Below are 18,320 nucleotides of genomic sequence, written 5' to 3'. Positions count from 1 at the left end.
TAAAATCAAACAAGGAGAGGAACTCAGTGTTCCCTTGGCCTGGCTGGAGAGACCTTTTCCATGGAAGAAAGAGCCTCCTCTCTTTCTCAATGAACGCAGTGGGCCTTGGCTGATGGGCCCTCAGGACTGTCTTGTCCAGGGTTCTCTCGAGCCCCTTGGTGTCCAGCTCTCAAGAGAGCTCTGTAACTTCTCTGAATGAACAAGAGCCCCAAGGGGTGACTCTAAACATCCCATAAACGACCAGCCAAATCATTAGGAATTGGGCCCAGCCAGCTGTCCCTGGGGGAGGCATCCTTAGCATGGTGGGCCTCGGAGACGGTGGCCCGAGTCAGCTCCTGGAGAGGTACTGTAATGAAAGGAGAAAGCACCACAACACCATGTTTTTCCAAGTGTTACCCATTTATAAATAAGTACATTTGCTTTCATACATACAGTTCATTGTACAGATGGCGATCTGTATACATGGGCAGGAAATTGCATTCATTTAACTTTTCACATCTATCTCACACAGCTCACATGTACAGACAATAAAACTGCTCAAGCAAGGACAGCAAAGGAAAATGTCTTTCCTTATACACAGGGGGCTAGATGCCTCTGTTGGGTGTGGGACCTCCCCACTGCACGAGTTCACAACCGTGTGGTGTTCAATATATCAGGATAGAGAACAAACATGCATTGGATAATATACTGTACAGAGAAAGTCCTTTACATCTGAGTTATAGAAAACCTAAAGGAAAACTAAGTGCATTAAAGCTTTTTCCAGCAAGTGTCTTGAAAGGACAGCAAAGAGGAGGAAGAATCAAAATCATGTTAGTACAAATCACTCTTTAATTGTAGACTGTACAGGTCTGTACTAATTAAAATCATCTTGGATTTGGAGGAGACAGAACAGAGACAAAGATGCTATGCTGGATGGAAAGGAGGCCAAGCCTGAGAATGGCACCTGCCCTGAGCCTGACGAGGAACTGGCCCCACTCAGCAGGAATCAGCCAGAGGAAAAAAAAAATAGAAATGAAAACACCTCCCCCCCCACAAAAAAAAAACCAACCCAAACTGGAACAGGAAGTGTAACTTACAGGATTTCCAAAATAACCCGTGAAGGAAGCAGAGATCTGGAGCCAGCATTTCTAATTTTTTTTCCAGTAAGTTGGTTCACAATAAGGCAGGTACATTCAAGTACTGAATTTTCCAGAAATAACTCTGTCTGGTCCTGGGGACCAAAGGGATTGAGTCGAGTTCCCCTAACCAGGTGTTCTGGTTAGTGATTAGGCAAAAGAAAAATCCAGCCAGCGAGTGCTACAGCAACAAAGCAGCTAGGCTCCTTCCTTTCCACAGAGTAGGCGTAAAAAAAAACAAGAGGGATGTTGGTCTGCACCTGTGTGTCCAGCAAAAACCTGACAGGTCAGCTTAGCAGAGATATCACAGAGTCAGCAGGAAGAAATGAGATGGAACGGGTGAGGAGACATGTAAGTTAACACTTGATTTTTGGTGTCCAATTACGTGTTCATTTGGTACTGACTTTCAAAGCTCTGGCTGTGGCCATCAGCTGGCCGCAAGCATCTCAGGGTGGTTCAGCTGCTGTGAGGCACTGGACACCGAAATGCAGGTTCCCAACACTTCAGCCCTTGAGTGGTCTGTATTATAAAAGTTGATGAAGACCCAGTGAGTATTCAAGTACCTTTGCACAGTGGCTCCACCAGCCCCGTTGTGCTTGTGTCCAGGCCCCCAGCCAGCCACCTTGTCTTGGGAGCAGCCAGAGCGGAGTTCAAGGCATTGCATGGTGAAGGTTTCCATGACACGTCTTTGTAGGTAGCTCCTACCCCTAAGCCCTTTGTTCATTGTTGTTAGTCATGGTAGATGGTCAGTCTGGAATTCCTAGAGAAGGAAGAGAAAGCCCTACCTCCCAGTGCGCACGCCACCACCACAGGCCTGGCGTGGGAGCAGCGGCAGCTGCCTCTGCGGGGTGGCTTTTCAAGAAGCAGGCAGCCCAGGGACAGACAGGCGGGGTGGGGGTGGGGAGGCTGGGATGGGGTTGGGCACACCCTGCCCCACGGGGGTGCCTGTTCCATTTTTGTGGCAAAGATTCAGTGAGCAACAGGTGTTGTCCAAGGCAATTCTGCAGTAGAAAAATAACTTTGAATTCTTTGAATCGAACCATCCAACTGTGACACCTCTGGAGTTATACAAGTTGGAGGCCGAGAGGAACTGAGAGGGTGCTCATGGGGAAGGGAGGGGTCTTCTACATTCCCATCCACCCACCGGAGAGAGCAAGGGAGATCTGGTCAGCCTACCCCGTCTCTGCCTGGCTGAAGGTCCAAAGCAGGTAGTGTTCAAAGAGTGTATCCTGCCACAACTGGCACAGATGTGTGGAGACCCCTTTCCAGGACTTTGTTCCCTCCTTCCTGGGTCCTCTGAGCCTACGGGCCTGCCTGTCGGCCTGGCTGTGGCTCCCCCGAGATGCAGCTGGTCTTTGCTACCAGACAAGCCTGGTGCAGAGCCACAGTGACACCTAGTGGTGAAGTGTGGTGAAGCAAGGTGACATCCACAAAAAAACCCCACTGACTAAAATCTAAGGAAAATACTAATGGATATTAAATTAGATATGGATTCATTTTTCTATTGGGTACATCTCTGGGATATAAAAATACCAATATTTAGAGACGGGGGTTCATAAACTACTGTACAATATAAGGACCGAGAATACCTTTCTCTAAGCTGTTCTGTTTACAGTAACTTAGGAAAGTGTTTAATAATCCAGGCTTAACTAAATTAGCAAACTCATATCTCTGGACAACAACCTTGGGTACTGTACATGATTCTAATTCGTGGAGTTTTCCTGAGCCTTCAAGTTAAACACGTCTAGAAAGAAGGGCACGTGGGAGAGGGACGGGAAGGGTTTGTGCTCTATTAACTTGGGACTTTTAATAGTGCACGTCTGCAACCCGGAGAAGATACAAGAGCAGATACAAAATGGTCTCCATTTTGTCCATGCCAAATTCTCATGTTACACAGGGTTTTCCCTTTACTTTGTAAATAAACATTAATTTTTAATTGTTAATTGTGTGCCTTACTGATCCAGTAAATAAAGTAACCATGTCTCAGGAGTCCCTAAGAAAATTGCTGGAAAAGCACTTTAAAATCACTGCAAATATTTTTTGTCTTTAAAAAGTCAATCTTTTTGATGCTTATATACAAGTTATTTCTTGTGCTATAAATGTTGTGATCCACTGCTTTCTTGCTTTCTTTTTAATCCCTTTGAAAAACACAATAAAAGACAAGGGAGCTTTTGCCATTTTCTAATGAAGACATTACTCACACTTAAATATCCAGTTACTTATCAGAGTTACAAATTCAAACAATAAAGTGCACCCATTATAGACACGATGTGATGGAAACCCATTAGTGCAAGAATTCTGGGTGAGTGGAAGGTACTATTTGATGAGAAACCTGTAAGCTGAAGTCTGTCACCGCTGTCTCCGTCTCAGGGTGATGTGAAGTGGGTGAGTGGAACTTACCAGGTTGATCTGAAAAACGTCCCCCCACCTGAAGCCAGACATGGATGCCAGCAAGTGAGGGGGCATCTCTAAGATACAGTACTAAGATCATCCCGTGGCAGTGAAGTAGCAAAACAGGGCACAGGCAGTCTGCTGACAAAGAAGAGCTTTGCCTCCTGCTCCAGTAAGGTCCAGCTGGCACTTTTTAGGCAAAAACAACCGGCGCCCAGTAGTGGCATTCACGCCCTCTTACAATGGCCACAAAAAGACTGTATTTTGACTGTTGACAGCTTAGGTGTTTTGTCCAAAAAGGCATGGACCCTAAACCTGTCTGCCCTAAAAAATCCTAAGAGACATGCTCGGGAGAAGTGGCGTCGATGGCATATTTATAAAACTACAGAACCTGCTCACCCACTCAGGCAAGAGCAGGTGGTATGTGTGGTGCTGTGAATAAACAGGGGCACTTTTCTAACGGACACTGAGAAATTCTCAAGATGCGGCAGCAGCTCCTCAGTGAGAGGTGGTTAAGAAGGGTGAGATGCAAAGGGCCCAACAGGGCTGAGACCTGGACAGAAAATGCTGAAAGGCTGCTGGGCTCCTGGTCGTGGGCTGATGCCACAGCTGTGCATTTCATCATCTCGGTGAGAGAGAGAGGAGAGAAGAGACACTGATGTCCGCTCTGGGCTAGCTGAGTGGGAGATAGTCCCTAAAAATCAGAGAGTGGACAGAGTCTGGGTCTTGGACCAGCCCTGCCGTTTACTTCCAGCACAGAGACACACACATCCTGGCCTGTTCCAGGCTTGCGGGGGGGAGGGGTGCATCTATTTGGCAGAATCTATGTTAGTACAGAAGTGTTTCTGATTTCAGCTTCACGGTCCCCATGACTTAACACTTCTTTCAGAGGACACTTAGTATTACAAACAGGTCTGGTCACATCTGGATTTCTGTTCAGGAAACTGCCCTTCCTGTAGCCCTTTACTAACAAGAGCAGAAAGATTCCTGTAATAGAGAACAAATTCCCTTTTGTTTAGTTTTAGATGTTTAGTTTGTTAATTTAAGAGCTGACGAACAGTTGCTACCGGGCCTGTGCTAAGGCTTTGGTTCCAGAGTTCTTGTTGCTGGCCTCAGTCACGCAAAAGGACTGGTTAGCAAATGACCACAAGACACAGGCGATGGGTGCAGGTTATGGGGTCAGAAGGCTTACTGTCCATCTCATGCTCTCCCCCAGAGCGCTGAAAGGGGTCTTTCTTCACCCTGAAACACTTTACTGTATCTGGATTTTAAATATCACTCCTGAGATGTCCCTGGCATTCAAGTGGTTAAGACTCTGCACTTCCACTGCAAGGGGTGTGGGTTCGATCCCTGGTCGGGGAAGCAAGATGCCACGTGATGAGTGGCAAAAAAAATAAAAACATCCACCCCGCGCCAAACACTCCTACTTAGGAAAAAAAAATAATTCCTGTAATGACAGATAATGAAACCACGGTGGGTGGAGTTGCGACCACATCTGCCACGGAATGCAATGGCCCTGGGTGCAAGCTCTGGGAATCAGTCTTACCATCCCCAGAGGACTCAATTTCCTTTTTAAGGAACCAATTCTTCACTAAACCATCTGGGTTTTTTTAAAAAAAAAAAAGAGGACCAGTAGAACAAAATCTGGCTCTAGGCAAAGATCCAACTGACAGGAATGCCACGCCAGTCAATCTCTGGGGAGAACATATATACTCTGCCTGGAATACGACCCTCAGTGACACCTCAGGGTCTAACAAATAGATTTCTCCAAGATAAGAACTTTCTACAGCCTTTCACTGAGAATCCAGAACAGTTTTTTTCTCTCTCTCTCCCCATATACTTATTTATTCTCTCCCCCACTCATGGAAAATCCGTAGCGTTTAATGGTTAATTTGGCTAAAAACATAAAAAGAATAGCTCGCAGTGAAGTATTTTAAGAACATGTATGATTCCTATTCAATTTCCTCGGCTGACTGAAATATTAAAGGGCTGGTTGTTTCCTGAATGTTCCTACCATGCCTCTTGGGCAATCCATGGAGTGACATTTCAAATAAGTGTATTGGTGTTTTCTTATGTCTTCTCTTTCTCCTCGATCCTTTACCCCCATAGGGACACCAGCAATAATCTAAATGAACATTCTAGACTTGACAGCCGCAGGGACCTGGCGGTCCGGGGGGAGGAGACCACGGCACAAGAATGCTCTGGGGTGGGGAGGGCTGCTATTTGGATAACACTGGATAAGAATGCAAAGGCAGAGGGGCGTCACACTCTTTCTAAAAGTTCCTAGAAGAAAACGAACGTGAACATCTCATCTCATTTTCGTAAAAAAGGAAAAAGACATTTTACACAACAAGAACATCAGTGAAAGCGATTGTCTCGTGGAAAAAGCCGACCAGCGCATCTGATCTCCCTGGGTTGAAGCTCGCGGGCACAGCAATCTCCTCGCTGGCGTCTGAAGAGGGAGAGAGCGTGTGGCTGGGGCACGGACCAAAGAAACCCAAGTCCCGGCTCCCTGGAGGCCAGCTTCTCAGTCGGCTGCATGCAAAGGATTTTGGCACGTGGGCTGCCACCTCTGAACACCACGCAGAAACTACATGAGAAATTAAGCCAGAGAACTACCTCGGATGTGGGAAACCAAGCCTGAAGATGTGCAGTGAAAACATATGGGTCTCACTCCAACACACGTCTTTTAAACATTAGACTCCACAAACGGTCTCTTTGGTTTGATAGGGGATGTCTGCCCTTGTCGAGAGTCCCGGGACAGCTGTCTGTACAGGTTGTCCTGGTAGGCCTGAGCCACAGGGAGGGTCCGCGCCACCTTCACGTCAGGGTAAGAGGAGGCCTGGCTGACTCTCTCCAGCAGGTCTCCGCGGGACCCGTTTGCCAGCATCCCGTGGGGGCTGTAGTAATCGTCCTCCAGCAAATGGCCATTCTGTGCATTGTTGGTCTTGTTATAAAAGGCGATGTTGCTGATGGACGACGGTGGGCTGAAGGACTCAGGCTGGGGCAGGCCGCCTGGCGACGTGGGGCTGAGAACGGTATCCACGGATGACACCGCCCAGGTCCGATTCTGCTGGTGAAGGTGGGGGTACTGTTGGGTCCGGGCTGTTTTATCTATGATCCCCATGAATGGTGTGGTCCTGGATCGGGTGGGCTCACTAGGGTAACCTCCCTGCGTGGGAGACACTGGCGACAGCTCGTCACATGACCTATCGTACGCCGGTTTCAGCGGAATCTCCATCTGCTGGATGGAGGAGGGTGGCCGGAAGGTAGGCGTTAGGCTGGAGGCAGATGAGATACTATTGCTAGATGGAGAGAAACGCAGGCCTACGCTCTGGGAGTGCAGCAGTGGCCTGGGAGTCGGTGGGTGGGGTTTGATTTCACTGGGGTTGACACTAATAGGTCTCCTGATTAAATGCGACACGTCGGGGGAGCCTAGCTGGCTGGAGGAGCGCTCCAGGTCCAGCTTTGAGTGGCACACTGGGTAATAGGACGCGGACTGGCTGCGCCCAATCTGGGGCGTCTGGCTGTATCTCATGCCGCCCCGGTAGGCGGACGAAGGTCGCTGGGGAAGGTCTTCCTTGGCCAACCCTCCATGCTGGCAGATGGCACCTGCACTCAGGCTGGCCTGGACGTGCTGCACGGGTCTCCCGTCCCCTACGATCCCCCCAATTGACCCCTGATAAACCAGCCGGCTCTGACTCACTCCTATGTCTCCTTGGGAAGACTGGTATTTACTGGCCATTGAATGGGCCACTTGGCCATACGCCCCCGTGGAGATGACGGTGCTTGAATGCACGGCCGAGCTGGGCTGGTTGCTCCTCACGATCTGGGCTTTGGCCGGCTGGAGCCGGAGCCCAGGCTGGGGCACGGCCACGGGAAGCTGGGGCATCTGGTAGGGCCGCTGGGCCATCTTGGACAGCGGAGATTTCGGTCTGCCAGGAAGCTGACTCACATTTGTTTCTTGCTGATAGCGCACGGGGGAGCCTGACTGGGAACGGTAGACACTCATGCTTTCCGCTGGAGGGCTGGCCCGGTACTGGGGGCCTCTGCGGAGAGGGGAAGGGGGCGGGCTCGGGTATTCCTTGCCTGGCCCTCCCACAGGAGGGGGGCTGAAGCGGTAGGAGCCGCCCTGATGAGCCGGGGAAGTGTGCGGGGGACTAGGCCGATAGTGTGAGTTCTGGTGAGTTGGAGAGAGCGCGGGTGAGCTGGACTGATAGCTCTGCCTGGTGGGAGAGCCTACGGAACTGCTGGACCGGAAGTCAAAAACCTGATGCGAGCCGAGGGGCGAGCCGGAGATGTAGGCTGAGTCCCGGGGGGCTGGGGAGGAGGGTGGGCTCTGGATGATGGGGAGCCCCTGGCTGGGCCGAGCCTCCGTTTGGAGGCCGATGGACACATTCTCCACGTCCTGTTCCAAGAACTCCTCCTCGAGTATGTCCTGTACGGAGTAGATGTCTTCGTGCTGGGGTTCAGGCTCTGCTTCCTCTGGGAGCTGCTGCTGCGGAGGCTGCTGTTGCACCGGCGGCTGCTGCTGCATCTGTCGACACTCCTCCTCCACCCGCAGCAGAAGCCGCTGGATCTCACGGTTGTTTGGACACAGCTTGATGGCCTCGTTCAGGTCCTCTAAGGCTGCTGCAAACTGTCTGCTTGACGAAACGTAAACACAGGAACTGGAGTTATTCTGAATCACAGGAATCACCAGGAGCTGAGGGCCTGGTCGTGGTCTCAGAGAACTGTTAGCGCCTGAGTGGGGTGGGGTGCAGGTGGGGGGCGTCCGGGGGCTTTGGTTGCATCTGATTTGTAAGGAAGGAAATAGGCAGGCTGTCATTCCGGAAGAGCCCAGAATGATTCCCTAGCTCCTTCAGCCTCCATCTTCCTTCTGGCCTCTCTGGGATCAGTGGAGAAACGTCCCCATTTGGTTCAGTCCAGCTAGGCCCTTCAGGAAGTGTCTCTTAGTGCTCAAATGCACACCAGGTAGTCTGAGGGTTGGGTGGGGTTGTCATTTACAGGGTCACTGTCAATTAGCTTAGGAACAAATCAGTAACTACAATATTAAAGAATCTTGCTGATCCAGCAGAATTTTTTCTTTACATTTTGGCCCCAATTTTCAGGCCTGTTCCATCCCAGGCAAGAACCCTGTCCTCTTCTGCCCTGTCTACCTCTTGCCCCGCTGCACTGTGGCTCCTCCACTTGGCTACGGCAGAGCTGGGCAGGTATCAGGTTTGCTGGCTAGGAAACTCAGACTATCGTTTACAAACAAGGACACAAACTGTCAGAGATACTCCCCTCCGCTCTGTCAACCTCGCCCAGAAAAGGGGCAGCTGGCCTTGTGAGGAAGGAACCATCCCAGGGGAAAGAGAATCTGATAGTTCAGCTTCTGTGAGGCCTCTGTTGCCCCACCTAGCCAAGACTAAGATCACTGCCACCGTCATCTCTAGACTTAACCTGGGTCTGATTTTCAGGACAACAGCTCCCTGGTCATGGATATGAACCTGAAGCAGTTCTTCGACAGGCAGAGTTGGGGAGAAGGGCAGGGCGCTGGCCAGGTGGCATCAAGGACAGGGATCAATGATCTATAAAGATCACTGATGGCAGTTTCTAGATCTTTCTGGAGTCTTTCCTGTCCCCTGGGCGTGAGGGATGGGGTTTCTCTGGGACCCTCGCAGTCCTGGCCCAGGTCCTTCTGTGTTCCATGCATTTATGGTGTGGTGCTGGGAGGGGTGGGTAGATGAGAAGGAGGTCTGATGCCGTCAGACTGGAGGGGAGCCCCAGAAGGAAGACTAAGTGATCCGGGGACCTCCCAAGTGCCTCTAAGCAAAGAAAGAGGAGTCTGTGATATGTGACCCGTCCTACTTTTCCCTCTAGAAGGGTTAGGAGGATATTCTGCTCTCTCTCAAGAGACCGGTGTCGCTTTGTGCTGTCTGTTCTGGGGGTTAAAAGAGCGACTGAGAGATGGCAGAAGCCTCTTGGAAGAAGGCGCCAGTCTCCAACAGTGAAAAGGCATTTTTCTCCCACAGTACAATGCTCTAGATCTTCACAGCCCCAAAGGTGTGCCAGCTGTAAGATGTGCTCTGTGCTTGGGGTGGGTGGGGGCCATCCCCAAAGCTTGGCCCTGAGAGTCCTTGGGGACAGACACAGTGGGTACAGATGCCCCAGGGTGGCCAATGTCACCTTGGCCAAATTTCCAGAAAGAGACCTCTTGCTCCTCACCCTCTCTCTCTCTCCTCACCTGCTGCTGCGTTTGGCCCTTGCTCTTGCATAGTAAGCTTCATAAGATTTCGGTTTCAGCTCCAGGGCCTTAGTAGCAAATTCCTCCGCCATTCCAAAATCCTGTCATTACAATAGGTGTGCAAATGAGTCATTGAAGAGATATGAGAAATAGACAGCTTGGGAATAAAACAGATTACAGGTACATTTCTTTGACATTTATGGATGGGGCACCTGGGATTCTCGACATGCCTGGCGTGGCTCTAGCCACGTGGGCCAAATGCAAGTTCCTTTGGCCTTTTGCCGTGTGGTCCTGCAATGGCTCCTGGGAATTTATCTGCCCTAAAGGACAAAAGTGTTTTTTGTCTGCCCTCTTTCTGCCTTTGGAACAACGTTCTTTCTGTCCCAGAAGCCGAATGTCAACCCACCGAAGCTCCTGAATTTGGAAACCTGAACTCTTGTTGCACACCTGTGTGTGAGGCAAATGCCCACCCTGGCATCTCGTGTGGACCCTCATCGTACCGCCCCCTCTTCCTGCCTCCCCCACTATTCCTTGGCTTTAAAGGGGCAAGAAAAATCCAGGAAGATGGGGCTGTGTGAAAAAGAACTGACTGGCTAAGGGGAGTGGACGGAGGATGGGTGTCAGGCAGGCTTGGGTTCAATTCTCAGCTCTGCTCTGTAAGCCCGCAGAGCCTGCCCTGTGTTTTCTCATCCGCACCGACCTCCCAGGTAGGACTCAGAGCAACAAAGCATATGGAAGTCCCACACACAGGAGATGCTCAAGGAACGGCAGTTTCCCTTCTGTTTCACAGAGGCTTCTGGGGCCTGCTCCTTCTCTTAACTCGTTCCTTGCTTAGGAAACGTTTAAAGTTTAAAAAACAATTTTGAAACGAGAGAGAAGCCGGGCTGTGACTGGGGTCTCTGCTGTCACCTCATCTCTCGATCACTGAGGTTCCCTGGAGGAACATGGTTTCACTGGTCTTAAGAAGCCCGGGGAACAGGAAGCATGGCAACAAAGCCATCATTTTCAAGACACCCTTACACACTGAAGGGAAGGTTTTCTCCTCCTTAATATCAAAGCCACAGGACAACACAGTAGCCTCTGGTTAAGCTTGTGATTCCTAAAGCAGACCAAAGGCCCTGTGGTGGAGGTAAAATGAAAAAAAAAGGTTCACAGGCAACTTTCTACCAAAGTTGACAGATTTCAGGTGGGCCTGGCATGCAATCTGCTGTGGTGCCTAAGAGGAAATCTCCTATCTTATAGCATCTGCTTCCAGCTCTACTATTTTCAACCTAACCTGTTAATTTTTTTTTTTGCGATGATCATTATTTCTGGGATGATTAGAACTTCTTCAAGAAGCAGAGTATCTGTGAGGCATAAAGTGGCCAGTAGGTCGGTGGCGGCTTCGGAGCTTCATCTCACGCTCACTAGCTGGAGCTATAGGAGACCCTCGGGGCTCTGCCTCCTGTTTCATGTCAGAACCTCACCGCTTCCCCCAGAACCTCCACCATGTCCCCATATTCCTCAGCACCTAGAGAAGCTCTGCCTCTTAGGGCATCACTGTGCTCTTGGAGACACCCAAGTCTGCTTATTTATCAGGGCTCTTTTCACTGCCAGCTTTTAGATGGATGATCAAAACGTCATTTTTCTGGAGCTGACAGCAGATCTCTTGCCACAGAGGCTATAAGGTCACTGCTGGACACCTGAGTTCTTTATTCTGTTATTCAAACGTTCCTGTTGGCTAGGATTATTTTTGTCTCCTGAGGAACCTGAGACCTCAGGCTGGTGGATGTCAGAGGTTCCTGATATGAGCCTGGCTATTCCTAGGATCTGAGAGAGGGTTCTTGGCTCAGCAGTGTCTGCATATCAAGAGGGCAGTGGCTGAGGGCATCACAGGCTGTATCGAGGCAGGCAAGAAGAACCAAGGGCTATTTAGGGGATAATAAAGGACCAGGAGGGGTTTCCCTGGTGGACCTGCCAATTCAGGAGACGTGGGTTTGACCCCTGGCTCAGGACAATCCCCTGGAGAAGGAAATGGCAACCCACTCCAGTATTCTCACCTGGGGAAATCCCATGGACAGAGGAGCCTGGTGGGCTGAAGTCCACGGGGTTGCAAAAGAGTTGGACATGACTTACGGACTAAACTAATGAACCAAAGGACCAGGAGGAGTTTTGAGACTCCTTCTGTGACAAGAAGGGACCTGGCATGCTAGAATAAAAGGATGAGGAAAGAAGTGAAAGTTTAAGATTAGCCTTAGACATTAAACCTTGAAGTCCGTGGTCCTGGGCCCTCTTTTCAGCCCTTCCTTAAATGATGACGGGGTCTCCCAGGAAGGAAGAGAATGACTACAATTGTATCTAATTGAAGCTGGGAGTTCCAGGGTCCACTGCGCTCACCTTTTCCCAAAGACCAGAAACCTGACTTGGGGGGCAGGGCAGGATGGTGATGAATATTCCAATTACTTTCAGTGGGAATCAGGAAAATTCAGAAAGCTACAAAGCGCCCACAGAATTCATTTTTTACAGTTTGAGATACAGATTGTAATACTTAAGTCTTGATTTCTTTCAAATCGCAAATGTCAGTGCTCTGTGAAGGACAACCAAGTTCCAGATGGGGGCAGACAAGGATTTGGGGGCCTGCTAAAAGCCAGGGCGTGACATGGATCATCAACTTTCAGGGCTGTGGAAAGGAGCTGGGATGAGAGGCACTTACGTTCATTTTCCTGCGACATCGAGAGAGGTTGAGGAGGAGAGACACCTTCAGCTCCCGGAAGGTTTTCAAGTCCTCACCAAACCCTTCTCTAGGGAACTTCTTCAGGGCATACTGGTAGCGCTGGGCGGCTTCCTTTACTTTACCTTTCTAGTGGGAGCACAAGAGGGCAAAACACAGTGTTGGTCTGCTGAGCAGCTGAGGAGGTCTGCTCCCGTTCCCATCCTTTCTCTGCAGTTACCGCTCAGGGTTAGCCCTCCCCAGCTCCACCCCAGTGGTGCAAGGACAAGGTCCCATCTTTTCCACTGGGAGCTCGCCTGGCAGGCAAGGCGTGGTGAGGGAGATTCCCAAGACACAAGCCAGAGACACAAAGCCTTGGCAAATGAAAGACCTGGGGCCCCGGCTTCCCAACTGGATTTCCGAACGACTGACTGTATTCATTCCAAAGGAGCCTGTTCTTGGCCCAATCTCCCCGGGACACAGCATTTCCTAGTCCTGATCGCTCCAAGTTTATCACTATTTCTTGACCTTTGGCCTATCCGGAAAACTCTTTTTGTTTCACCTTGCCAGTCCTCTAGAAAAGGCCATGCTGTCCCCCACAGAGGATGTGGGAGCTAAACGAGTCTATCTGTTGCTTCCCTAATACTACTGATAAAATAGTGAGTCTTTCTCTGTTTTTGGAAGAGGCATGGGTGCAGTGGTGGTAGAGATGTGAAACTGAGAATCTGTGATTCCACCTGACTAGGTAGGAGGCATTTTCCAAGTAAATCTATGAGTCACTGAGGTACCTAGGTCACAGGGGCCTTTTCTTACATTTTTCTTCTGAAAAATCTGTAAGTGGAGCCCAGAATGGTGCGGGAGGCATCTCCCATTCTGTTAGCTCATCTTTTTATTCCTTCCATTCCTTCTGTGTAGTTGTAACTCCAGCCAGAGATCCTGAGCTTGTATTTTCTCTTTCACTGAGAACAGACTTGGAGTCTTCCAAGGCAGAATTTTGGGTGGGAACAGGAGTAGCTCTGGCTGTTCTCATTAGGAGGCAGGACGCCTTGTCTCAGGATGCCAGAAGTTATGTCATAAAGAGGGCTTAGGTTCTTGACAGCACGGCCATTCTCAAGTCCATGAGTACGCTGCCTAGAGAGGCCCTTCTGTGAAGTCGTGTAAAATCAGGACTGGGCCAGAGCTTGTTTCCCAGAAGCCTAAGGGACCTAGATTATCAAGCTTTCACACAATGGTCCTCAGGAAATACAACTCTACTCACAGGAGCTCTGTACTCCTTACAGAAAGCGGAAATAACGTGTGTCACACTCATTTCCTCCTCTCTGGGCCTAGGCATGTCTCAGTGACACCCGCTGCCAAAAGCTGGGTTGGATTTGTATTTACCTTCAGGAGGAGAAGGTTCAGCTAGTCCTCATACAATGAGATGACTCTGACATGGAAAGTTCTTAACGGCCTTCCTACAGCCCCTGGCAGTTTGTGTGTGTTAGGGTATGGAGCCTTCAGCCTGAATCGTGAATACAAGACTCCATATCTTTTTTTGTTGCCATTCAGCTAATGATTTCAAGTAAATCTATAACTGCTCTTTGTCTCAGTTTCCTTATCTTACTCAGGGATGCCAATAAGCTATTATTACTACAGACTTTTAAATCTACACATATAGTAAACATAAATGCTAACATCAATGCCTCTTGCCTGCAGTACCTATTTTTCTTCTCCCTGTCCCATGGTTTCCAGGCTCTGATAAACAGATTCCATGTAGAATCTATGGCACCACCTATCAGTGACCAGGTAAAAACCAGGTCTTTAGGTTGATCAGCTGTGGGCACATGTAGGCCCACGTTGAGAAAGCAAAAGTCTGGGATCCTCAGCTTATGAGCCCTCCACTGAGGGATGGCACTCTCCTGATGACTCTAGAACCCTACCAAGACTCTGGTGAAGTCTACGTGCAGGGCAGAGTCAGCGGCCATCGGGAGAAACCTCCTTCTTCCCCTCACCTTATAAAACATGTCCCCCTCTTCCATCAGCTTGCTCAGCAGGATGATCATGATGTCTGGTTTGGAGGTGGCCATCGCCCATGTGGCTGGACCTGTAGTGTACAGGATGCATGATGGGTAAAAAACTCATACAATGTAAGGGTGGTAGGAAGCTAGGTGAAAAAAACACCCTGGGGGGGGATTTCTGCTGAGAGAACAACTTGCTCCACAACACTGGCCTCGTCTTTTAAAACTGGGAGTGTCTCAGCGCCTCCCACTGCCAAGAAGCCGCGTTGGATTTGTATTCACCTTAAAATAAGAATCTCTGAACGGTCAGAGTCTGCACCATCGGAGGGCAGCAGAGCCTGCATGTTGTATTCAGGCAGGCGATGCTTAGTCTGGCGTTACTTTAAATAAGGAACTTGGGAGAAAAGGGTTTACATTAAATGTCACTGTAAGATTTTAAAAAATCCAAAAAGGGTAATTTATTTTGGGTAATCTGGGACTCAAAACCCCCAGCTGTTCAGTCTCTTTAATTTTTAAGCATGTACTTTGCAGAAGGGAAACCATGAACACTTCTAAAGGCTCCCTTAATTTGTAAGTACTGAATAGGACCCCTGGGATTCACACTGAACTGTTTCAGTGTGAAACAAGCCATCGTGACAGAGGACCACTCTACCCACAAAGAGAAAGAAAAGGTTAACTCGATTAGTTTACAGATGCCTGAACTATTTACCAACTAAGCTTTTCTGGGTTAGTTATCAAAAGTTCAAGTTATTCTCTACAACAGTCATTTTAAAAAAATATCTTCTTTTAAGGTGAAGTAAATTAAAAGATTAGAGGTGTTGGGGACTCATGCAGGCTAAATCAAAGAGGAGAAGGCAAAGCTGACCAAGCCATCAGACCACGCCTGATGCTGACAGCGGTGAAATATACCTCGTGGGCGACTCGGTAACGTCTGACAACCTTCAAAGAAAGGAGAAAACAAAAAGTTGTAGGAGAGGAAAAAAAAAATGGATGAAGGTGAAAAAAAAAAAAAAAGAAGGAAAAAGCAGCAGTGAGAGGCAGGCAGCAAAAAAGCCAGCACATCAGCCAACCCTCGTCTACGGGTCCGTGGGAGGGGCAGCGGAGGGGCAGCAGCCGCAGGGACCCGAGGGTCCGAAGCACATACAGAGCAGGGCAAAGCGAAGGCTCGCGGCATCACAGGGATCCAGGATGCTCACAGGGCGGGGCTGCTGCCGAGGCAACAGCGCTGAGATGCACTTAAGGTCAGAGCAGCCTCCTGGCTAAGGCGACTCGCATGGCAGATAACCACGTGGCTTTGGACAAAGGGTAGTGTAGATCAGGGCTCTTCTCTGGGCCAAGAGTCTTTCTGTTCACTCAGATAATAACTGGGCCGGGCAGAGGGGAGACTATACACGTTCACGCTGAACGCCCAGGGCAGCCAGACCACTGGGCCAGTCTGGCCGCTGGGCACAGATGGCCAGCACCTTCCTCCTTTCTCCTACCTATCTTGGCTCCTTTCTTCAGAAGGGTGACAACAACAGAAGTGTTCCGGCACCCCACAGCCCTGTCCAGAGGGCGCATTCCACTGTAGTCCACGTGCTCGATCATGGCCCCGTGATCCACCAGGAACTGGACCTAGGACATGATCAAGTAGCACGGTCAACCCAGGTGTGAGGCCTCCAGCTGCTGCCTGCCCTGTAGTTAACTGCTGGTGTGAACCCAGGGTTGTACAGCTGGAAAGAACCCGCCTGCCGATGCAGGAGACATGGGTTTGACCCCTGGGTCAGAAAGATCCTCCAGAGGAGGAAATGGTAATCCCGTCCAGCATTCTTGCCTGGGAAATCCCACGGACAGAGGAGCCTGGCGGGATACAGCCCATGGGGTCGTACAGTCAGACCCGACTGAAGCCACTGAGCACAGCACAGGTGTGAACCAGGCAGGACAGCGCTGGTATTCCAGGGCCAGACCCCTGTTCCTGGTTTTCAGTCATGTTTGGAATATTCCTGAGCTCAATCAAGTATAGATCTGAGAACTTTATATCAGGAATCATCAACCCCAGACAACACTGTGGATTGAGAGCCTTCCCTCCTCCTCCCACCCTGGGGGCTGGTTAAAGGCACTCACCACCTCAGCGTCGCCGTAGAAAGCGGCTAGATCCAGCGGGGTGCGGCCGTTCTTATCGGCGTGGTCGGTGGCAGCCCCGTTATCCACCAGAGAACGGACCACCGAGAGATGACCCTTCAGACAAGCCCAGCTGAGGGCGGTCAGTCCTTCTTTGTCCATGAGAGCAATGGAGGCACCTACAGAGCAAGCACACCACAGGGCTGAGGAAACAGGAACAAAGGGAGCAGTCACAGCAGGAGCGGAAGCCGGGTGTCAAGGCGTGCGTGTGTGCTCAGCTGTGTCCGACTCTTTGTGACCCCGTGGCCTGTAGCCCGCCAGGCTCCTCTGTCCATGGAATTCTCCAGGTAAGAATACTAGAGTGGGTTGACATGCCCTCCTCCAGGGGATCTTCCCAACCTAAGTCTCCAGAATTGCAGGCAGATTTTTTACCACTGAGCCACTTAAGGTGTATATTCGGCCAAAGCACAGCTTCTGCTTCTGGTGTGTTCCCTTTTAATAAAGCTGTTAACAAAACTGCTGCCATGAGTGGTCAGTAGAAAAGTCCCATTCTCTGGGCATCCTAGGTTCTGCATCCCGAAGCTTACTACTCCCCTGTGAGAATCCTCTACTTTGGCCAAAATGGATGTGCTCCCCACCTTGAGAATCCCCCGCAAGTGTTCCTGTACCCTCACTTCCGGTTATGTGGGTCCCACATGTGGACACCTTTTCTTTCCCCATATGGGACTTGCCTCACTTCCCCCATTCTCTAGAAACCATCGCAAACCTCCCTGTCTCCAAGAGGCCTCTCCTGCTCACTGTTACCTCATCTTGAATCTGCCTGACACACGTCACCTTATTGTTACTCATCTTTTTTTTTTTTAATGTATGCCACTTATATGTAATAAATTCTCAGGGAATGTTTTCTGAACTCAGCAAAAGTCTTTCATTTTTAATAGTATAAACTCCTTGAGAGATTCTCATAGAATAATGAGCTCAGAACATTGATGATAGCACCAGGCCACCTTCTCCTTCCTTAGAGTGGGAGGGGAATGGACTCAAGGGAAGAGGCTGGGCCAGGCCAGGAAGGGAACTAGGAGTTTAATTAAACTAGTCAGCCTTCAACAATTCCATCCCCACTCGCTTTGCCTGTTTTATATTCTGCATCTTCTTCCCTTCAGTGTTTCTCTAGGAGCAAGCATACTTGACACTCGGTTTTGTAATTGGTCGAAAATTCAATCTACATTTGGTCCTTAGCCTAGGTTGTCAGCTCTTGGGTGGCAAAGAGCCTGTCACTCCCTTGTGGGTTTTGAAGAGTACCTCAGGTGACTCTTTGCACACAGTTGGTGTGTCATGCTCACTAACAAAATGAGATCAACTTACTGCACACACAGTACGCTTTTCAGGCTGCCTCCTCGCTGGATGTCAGATTCAGATGTCCGATCTGATTCGGATGTCAGATTAAGCTCAGGACCTGCCACAGCCAGGCTCTGGAGCTCCTCGGCAGTCATGTGGCCTATCCCCTCTGTGTCAGATAACCAGATTCTGGCTTCCCGTGACAGTATGAAGGGCTGGATGGTACCATATTCCTAACCCTGAGGAGAGTCATCCATGTCCTGGGTCCTCTAGTTTGCGACTCAAATGCTGATTCTAACACGGAGTGAATTTGAATATGGGACAGAATCTAAGGAGGTTTCTCAGATGCAGCATCTATAAATTTCCTGGACAGAGTCTCCAGTGAATAAGCAGAATAAGAAGGTTCTGGATGTATATTACAGATAAACTGATTTTTACGAAGATGAGGGAAGCTGGAATTTAAG

The 18,320-nt window shown here is 49.7% G+C and overlaps 1 protein-coding gene across 10 annotated transcripts in view; it reads right to left on the bottom strand.

The window, feature by feature from the left end:
* Positions 1-378: 378 nt before the first annotated feature.
* TANC2 (tetratricopeptide repeat, ankyrin repeat and coiled-coil containing 2) overlaps positions 379-18,320 on the bottom strand; it is a 363,890-nt gene continuing 345,948 nt past the window's right edge. For 8 of the 10 annotated variants that reach the window (XM_027517571.1, XM_027517574.1, XM_027517575.1 and 5 more), the window contains 7 exons: positions 16,525-16,700; positions 15,903-16,035; positions 15,331-15,360; positions 14,416-14,507; positions 12,428-12,574; positions 9,736-9,836; positions 379-8,149 (listed from right to left, as the gene is read on the bottom strand). In XM_027517571.1, the coding sequence (XP_027373372.1) occupies positions 6,196-8,149; positions 9,736-9,836; positions 12,428-12,574; positions 14,416-14,507; positions 15,331-15,360; positions 15,903-16,035; positions 16,525-16,700 (2,633 nt within the window). In that variant the 3' untranslated portion in view covers positions 379-6,195. The remainder of the gene's footprint in view (positions 8,150-9,735; positions 9,837-12,427; positions 12,575-14,415; positions 14,508-15,330; positions 15,361-15,902; positions 16,036-16,524; positions 16,701-18,320) is intronic. The other 2 variants (XM_027517573.1, XM_027517577.1) reach the window with 2 other exon arrangements.

Source organism: Bos indicus x Bos taurus, chromosome 19 (genome assembly GCF_003369695.1).
Source record: "Bos indicus x Bos taurus breed Angus x Brahman F1 hybrid chromosome 19, Bos_hybrid_MaternalHap_v2.0, whole genome shotgun sequence".
NCBI classification, from domain to species: Eukaryota; Metazoa; Chordata; class Mammalia; order Artiodactyla; family Bovidae; genus Bos; species Bos indicus x Bos taurus.
This window is presented reverse-complemented; position numbering and strand designations above follow the sequence as displayed.